The sequence below is a fragment of the Plasmodium cynomolgi genome, chromosome 8 (assembly GCF_000321355.1).
Source record: "Plasmodium cynomolgi strain B DNA, chromosome 8, whole genome shotgun sequence".
Taxonomy (NCBI): domain Eukaryota; phylum Apicomplexa; class Aconoidasida; order Haemosporida; family Plasmodiidae; genus Plasmodium; species Plasmodium cynomolgi.
Window position 1 is genome coordinate 1,496,414 of NC_020401.1, and position 7,215 is coordinate 1,503,628.

At 47.8% G+C, this 7,215-nt stretch overlaps 4 protein-coding genes across 4 annotated transcripts; 2 read left to right on the top strand and 2 right to left on the bottom strand.

Moving 5' to 3' along the window:
- Window positions 1-537: 537 nt before the first annotated feature.
- PCYB_084240 (T-complex protein 1 beta subunit) lies at window positions 538-1,904 on the top strand (the record flags this gene model as incomplete). The annotated part of the gene is made up of 1 exon (XM_004222162.1): window positions 538-1,904. A coding segment is annotated over one exon (1,365 nt), but the record flags the coding sequence as incomplete, so codon positions are not given.
- Window positions 1,905-2,309: 405 nt separating this feature from the next.
- Window positions 2,310-3,132, bottom strand: PCYB_084250 (hypothetical protein; the record flags this gene model as incomplete). Its single annotated transcript, XM_004222163.1, has 4 exons — window positions 2,310-2,412; window positions 2,609-2,718; window positions 2,876-2,934; window positions 3,054-3,132. 4 exons carry the CDS (start codon window positions 3,130-3,132, stop codon window positions 2,310-2,312), a joined length of 351 nt encoding a protein of 116 aa, XP_004222211.1.
- Window positions 3,133-4,721: 1,589 nt separating this feature from the next.
- On the bottom strand, window positions 4,722-4,979 carry PCYB_084260 (hypothetical protein; the record flags this gene model as incomplete). Its single annotated transcript, XM_004222164.1, has 1 exon — window positions 4,722-4,979. One exon carries the CDS (start codon window positions 4,977-4,979, stop codon window positions 4,722-4,724), a length of 258 nt encoding a protein of 85 aa, XP_004222212.1.
- A 1,031-nt stretch (window positions 4,980-6,010) lies between these two features.
- On the top strand, window positions 6,011-6,973 carry PCYB_084270 (hypothetical protein; the record flags this gene model as incomplete). The annotated part of the gene is made up of 1 exon (XM_004222165.1): window positions 6,011-6,973. The coding sequence occupies one exon, from the start codon at window positions 6,011-6,013 to the stop codon at window positions 6,971-6,973; it is 963 nt and encodes a 320-aa protein (XP_004222213.1).
- Window positions 6,974-7,215: the final 242 nt, after the last annotated feature.

The window sequence follows — 7,215 nt, forward strand, 5'->3', positions numbered from 1 at the left end:
CTTCCTACAAGTAGCAGATAATTGAGCACATTTGCCGATCGACATCACCGCGCGCAGCTGCTTCATTGACACGTGCGTGTGAGCGCATATCTTTGTACATCCCGTAGCCAAGGTAAGTCCGCGCGGTGTAAGTGATTAGCGAGTGGCCACACGCGCTGTGCACACCATTGCTAAGTGGGTACACCATCGCTGCTTCCACTCTCGCATGCTGCTTCCACGCTCGCATGCTGCTTCCCCTCTCGCATGCTGCTTCCACGCTCGCATGCTGCTTCCCCTCTCGCATACTCCTTCCACCCCCTCCGCAGATGAACACGATCGTGCCGGACGTGCTGAAGCAGGGGGCGCAGGAGGACAAGGGGGAAATCGCGAGGCTGCAGTACTTCGTGGGGGCCATCGCCGTTGGAGACTTGGTGAAGAGCACGCTGGGACCGAGAGGGCTAGACAAAATACTGACCCCCTTGAATATAGAAGGAGCGAGAAGTCACCAACATACAGTGACGAATGACGGAGCAACGATCCTCAAGTCAGTATGGTTAGATAATCCAGTGTCGAAAATACTAGTAGATGTTAGCATGCAACAGGATAATAAATGTGGAGATGGAACGACCGGAGTTGTAGTCCTAGCAGCAGAAATGCTCAGAAATGCAGAAATTCTTATTGAAAATAAAATACACCCACAAATTATTTGTGATGGATTTCGCATGGCACTTAAGGCAGCAAGAGACGCGTTAGAAAAGTCCTGTTTTAGTCATGACATTAATTCGGATCAGTTTAAAGAAGACATGTTAAAAATTGCAAGGACGACACTCTCTTCCAAATTATTGACACATGAAAAGGAGCATTTTTCCCAGCTAGCTGTAAATGCAATTCTACGAATAAAAGAAAGTCTGAACTTGGATTTAATTCAAACAATAAAAAAAACAGGAGGAACAATCAAAGATTCGTACTTAGAAGAAGGGTTCATATTAGAAAAAAGAATTGGGATCAACCAACCGAAGACTCTTACACATTGTAATGTGATGATAGCAAATACACCGATGGATACAGATAAGGTGAAAATTTATGGAACAAAAGTAAACGTAAACAGTTTTGAAGACATACAAGACTTAGAGAATGAGGAGAAGCATAAGATGAAAAGGAAGGTCGAAAATATTATTGCACATGGATGTAACGTTTTTATTAATAGACAGTTGATATATAACTATCCGGAACAAATTTTTCGGGAGAATAATGTGATGACTATTGAACATAGTGATTTCGATGGAATGGAAAGATTGGCTAGCTGTTTAGGAGCAGAAATTGCATCTACTTTTGAAAAGGATCTAAATATCCAGCTAGGATATTGTGATAAAATTGAGGAAGTTATCATAGGGGAAGATAAATTAATTCGATTTTCTGGCTGTAAAAAGAATGGAGCATGTACAATCATTTTGAGAGGTGCTTCCTCACATATTTTGGAGGAGAGTGAAAGGTCACTACATGACGCTCTTGCCGTTTTAGCAGAAACTATGAAGGATAATCGAGTCGTTTTGGGAGCCGGCTGTACAGAAATGCTCATGAGTAACGCCGTGGATAATTTAGCCAGGACTGTAGAGGGCAAACGCAGCTTAGCCATTGAAGCCTTTGCAAAGGCTCTAAGACAAATCCCCACCTACATATTAGATAATGGAGGATTTGATAGCTCAGAAATTGTTAGCAAGATAAGGGCCCAACATACCAAGGGCAATGTCTACGCAGGCATCGACATCAACGCGGGAGATGTGGGCAATGTCATGGAGCTGGGCATTTATGAGTCGTACAAATCAAAGTTATCTCAGTTGACCTCCGCCACGGAGGCGGTCGAGATGATTCTCCGAGTCGACGACATTATTAAGTGTGCCCCTCGCAAGAGGGGCGGCGTGTAACCCGTCCAAGCCTCGCAAGGTTCACATGTACGTGTGCACGTTTGTGCGCGTATCGTTTTGCCATATTTTTTTTTTCCTCCCATTTTTCTCCCCTTTTTTCTCCCCATTTTTTTTTTTTTTCCCCTTTATGCGTGCTTACGCCGTAGCTAACTAGCCATATTGGTAAAGTTGTGCGGACAAAAAAAAAAAAAAAAAAAAAAATACTAAGGGCAGTGTAAGGTAAACTTGGGCATGCATGCATGCATACATACGTACTTACAAACATACGTACATACGTACATACGTACATACGTACATACGTACATACGTACATACATCCATACGCACATACGTACTTACATGTGCTCATGGACGCTGCCGCATGGCCACCCAGCGGGGGCGCCAGTTGCCTTGCCGGCGCCTCCCTCAAATGGACTTGAGGAGGAAATCCTTCGCGTAACTTTTGATGAAGAATTTTCTGTTGAAGCAGGGGCGGTAGCTCTTCCGTGCGTGGTTCTTATCCCACTCGCTGCGGGGGGGAGGGGCAAAGATGGGGTGGACACCGTTAGCGTTGTTAGCGGTGGTTAGCGTTGTTAGCGGTGGTTAGCGTTGTTGGCGGTGGTTAGCGTTGTTAGCGGTGGTTATCACCGGATGAGGGGTAAAAGAAAGATGAACGCGCTAACGTCGCTCTGACGCCGCTCCAACGCCGCTCAAACGACGCTTACAAATTGCCGAAGCTGGTGGGCTCGCTCCCCCTGATTTGCTTGAAGTTGAGGAAGAGTCTGCTTCCGCCGTAAATGGTCACCAAGGCACAAATCACGATTTGCGCGACGAGCTGCAACAGGGGAGGGGAAGAAAAAGAACACTTAGGAAATGGACAGGCTTGCACACGTGCGTGCATAGGTAGGTACATAAGCAGACGCCCCCTTCTGCGTTGCGCCCACGGAGGGAGCCACACCAAAGGGATGCCTGCCTCCACCTTGACTACTCACCGTGTATGGTATGGTGAAGTGATCGATGCTGTCATTTTCCAACTTGAATGCGCTAAGGACTGCAGGGAAAACACGGGAACAGGGTAAGTAGCTAAAATGAGTGGATTTTACAGTGAGCTCGGTTCTTAGTGGGGGTGTACATACATAGGGGTTGCAGCTGTTGAGAAGGACGACTTACGCAGGTACACGGAGTGCCCACTCTTCACAAGGGACGCTAAACCTATCAGCGTAATCGAAACGGAGAGTCCCCCAATCATTTTTCTCTCTTCCTCGTCTGATCAAATTTGTTCCGGAATTGTACACGAGTACGTTGTGCACCCTTCCTATGCTCTTCGCAACACTGTTAATGGGATGCTTGTTTTGTTTTTGTTGCTTTGGGAAGTGTTACCCCTCAGTAATGGTACTACCTCATTCGTGGTGCTACTACCTCTGCATTTACGCACGTGACACAAATGCGCTCGCTAAGTGTCACTCCTCTGCTGGTTAGATTTGGTTATATTTTGTTAGATTTCGCTACATTTCGTTACATTTAGCTACATTTCGTTGTATTTCTTTCCCCTCCATCGGGGGGAGTTCTCAAAATGGGTATGATGCCCCCCTGGAGGAGAGACCCCTGCCGAATGAACATCGACACGGAGGCGCAGCCAAGTGTCACGCGAAAAAGGGGGCCAACAAGTTGCCTTCAAATCAGGGAAAACGAAAAAAAAAAAAGGAAACCAGCTGTGGGGAAGCGTATATCGTTGAGCACTCCCGCAAGTAGCCTTTGCAAGTTTTGCAGTTTATGTGAAGTTTTGGCTGTCCGTTAGGCGAAAAAAAAAAAAAAAATTTTTTTTTGCGTCCATCCATTTGCTCCAAAAATGGGGGAAGCTTGATTGCACTGAGGGTGTGACAAAAGGATGTATACCAAGCGGGTTATTTTCTTTTTGGTAACAGATTCCGTTCCATTTTTTTTCGCCCATCTGTGTTTTATTCCCAACGGTCTGCAACTTCCACTGTGCGTGGTTAGCAACGACGTGACGAGAAACATACGCGTGTTAGCAAACAACAACTTTTTGGTTGCCTTTTGAAGCGCAATCAGGGAAAAGGAGCAACTGCGCTTTTGTCATTTGGTTATTTGTTCACGCAGGTAGGTGCGCGTTGACACGTGATGAGTGATTTCGCTATCCACAAATGGATTATCCACATGAGTGTACAGTACACCGTCGGGTAGGGCCGCCATACTTCTGGACCTGCTTTGCCGCTTGGCCCGCTTTTCCCGGTGCTGCAAAAATCAGTTCTCTGTTTTTCATTTTTCTCCACTTTGCTGATTAGTTCCTCCTTTGCTACGCGCACGGGTAAGTAGGAGGGAGAAAACCCGTGCGTGTCTAGGTGGGTCAAGTTGCACTCATGGGCCCAGGGGTGGCCCAACGGACACACATACGGAGGGGAGTTTCCATGGGAAAAAAAATAAAAATAAATCGATCAATGTGATCAAAGCGATAAAAAAGATAAAAATGATAAAAATGAAAAAAATGATAAAAATGAAAAAAATGAACAGAACGAATGGAACGGAGTGGCTACTGCGATTCGACCGAATGAACGCCTGTCCGACGATACACTTCTGCGTCGCACCCATGGAACACACAAAAAAAAAGGGGACCTTGGGGAATCCCTGCGTGATGGAATGGGTGTGTGCAAGCTTCTGAATAGGGGGGGTAACCTTAACGTGGCTGTAGTCGCTCTAACATGGTCCACTCTAACATGGTCCACTCCGACATGGTCCACTCCGACATGGTCCACTCGTTTGTCTCGTCGAAAGAGTAGCCGCCGATTCACCAAGTGGACGCGCTACTATACTTGGACCCCCCTAGAAGGGCGTGCCGAAGAGCCAGTTCCTGTTGTTGCTGTATTTCCGACTCCGACCCATTTTGTTGATCTGCCCATTCTGCAAATTAATTCTGTTATGGGGGTAAAATATCTCTTCATGCTCCACTGTGTTCAGCTTGATCTCGTTCATCAGGACATGGAAGTTATTCCGTACGTTGACAAAGAAGATGGCTGGTAGTTGGGGTAGGTCCAACATCAACGTCAGGTTGGCGAAGGCCAGTCCTGGGGCGGACGTCATTTTGGCACGCGCGGGGGTAAGCGGCAAAAAAGGGGAAGCAAAAAAGGGGAAGCAAAAAGGAGGGAAAAAAAACAACCTCTTCCGCTGCGTACGCCTTATCCGTTTGTATCTTCCAGCTGGAGGATTATATTTTCAGTAGTTCTCTTTCGTGCGGCGTGTGTTGGCAAGGGAGCGCATATACTCGAGGGGGAGTTGCTTCGTCACGGCTGCTTCGTCGCGGCTGGCAAATTGTACGTTTTGCGTTGCAATTCGTGAGGATACCTCGGTGAAGATACCTCGGGGAAGATACCTCGGTGAAGATACCTCGGGGAAAGATGCCTTGGTGAAAAAAATTTCGGGGAGGGTAACTCGACGCACGCTTCCCAGGCTCGCCCCCCCCCTCCGCGGAATACCCCGCTTCAACAATTTTTTGTTCCCATTTAGTGACCACAATGTGTGCATTAATTATGCATTTTAAAAAAAAAAAAAAAAAATTCCTCCGAATTTTCTGCTTACCATATTTTACGAGGTATGATAAAAGCTGGGCCGAGGAAAGCGCAGAGGAAAATCCTCGCTGTGTTGAATTCATTCCGCCCCCCTGACTGGCTAGCCGATCTGCCTACGTAGCGGGAGAAGCGATCAGGAAGTAGTGACAGAGAGCAGCGAGTAGGAAGTAGCGACAGAGAGAAGCGAGTAGGAAGTAGCGACAGAGAGTTGCGACGTAACGTAGCTGCGACGAAGCGGAGCGAAGTTTCCATCATATGGTGTGCTTGCCTCCCAGGACAGTGTCCCCTCCCCCCCCCTCAAAAAAAAAGGGAGGAAGAAGAAGAAGAAGAAGAAGAAGAACACCCCGCTGATGAGGTGAATATTCCCAAGAGGGACGCAACATATGTTACTTCTCCGGGGAAGCACAATAAGCGTAGAGTATCTCTCCTGGAGGGCCCCCCACATGTGATATAAAGAAAGAAAGAAATAAAACAAAGATAACAAAACATAACAAAACATAACAAAGTAACAGCGAGTGTATTCACATCCCGAGCGTGCGAAACAAAATGGTGCACACCTGCACGGGTCACCTCATCAGGAACCACTTGGCCAAATCGGTCAGGGCTTTTAAAGGGGAAGGCCCCTTTGCCCAGAAGAGCTTATGGAATGTGTGGGCGAAGAAGTATAGCAGCGAGGCGTCCCCCCTGGTGTGTGGGGGGAGTTATGCTGCAGGAATTCCCAGCTGGACGGGCTCCACGAGTAGCAGCATCTGTGCAGGTCATCGCGCACCCTTTACAGGCCACCACACACCCATTACAGACCACCGCACACTCCTTGCACCCCACCGCAGAGCCATAACCAGCTGCAGTGCCACCCGCTTGGGAAAGCAAACCAGCGATGAGAGCTTCTTCGAAGGGGAACACCTAAATAGAAAATTAGGGGGTTATGGATACCCCATGATGTTTATCGTGACGTATGATCGACCCAGCTGGCAACCATTTTGGGAAAACGAATACGAGGTCATCCCAAGAGATGAATTCGGAGTCCCAGCCAGTATCCCCCCTGAGGTCTCCACACACATCAAGCACACCTACTATGTACCTCCACAGTTCTATACCTTCCTCAAAAAATTAGCTGATGATACAGAAGACCTAAAGCCATACATGCACAAACTTATCCGAGGTGAATTCACCTACGATGATTATCAAGAAATGTTTTACAAATTTGCAAAGCCGCTCAAAATTTTTAGGAGCAAGATACCCTTGCCGTATAGGACTGCAGAGGAGATGTCGAAGGAGGAGGAAATGAAATGGGAGTCAGCTTGGTATACGTACCGACAGAAAATGCTAGCGGAGTATAATGTCACCATGTGCTTGCGTGAGTTTATTCTCTACATGACCGTGGGTCTGTACTTTGCCTACTTGTGGCTGGACGCCCTGAGGCAGTACCGCCTAGACATGAAGCTCTTTTACTTGGAGGCCCCCGAGCACAAGATCAACTGGGTCAAGCCGCGCGGCGATTTGGTGTAGAGCGGCGAGGTGTGGAGCGGCGCGGTGTAGAGAGGGAGAGGTGTAGGGCGGAAGAGGCGTGGAGCGGCGAGGTGTAGAACGGCGAGGCGTGGAGAGGGCGACGCACAGCTGTCCGCGTGTGCTCCACGTGTGCACCATTTTTGCTTTCCCTTTGGTCCACTTCCCACCGGCGAGGCTGCCCCTTGTCCGCAGCGGCCACACACGAACGCTGATTTACTGAACATTTGGTTTTAAACCGATTT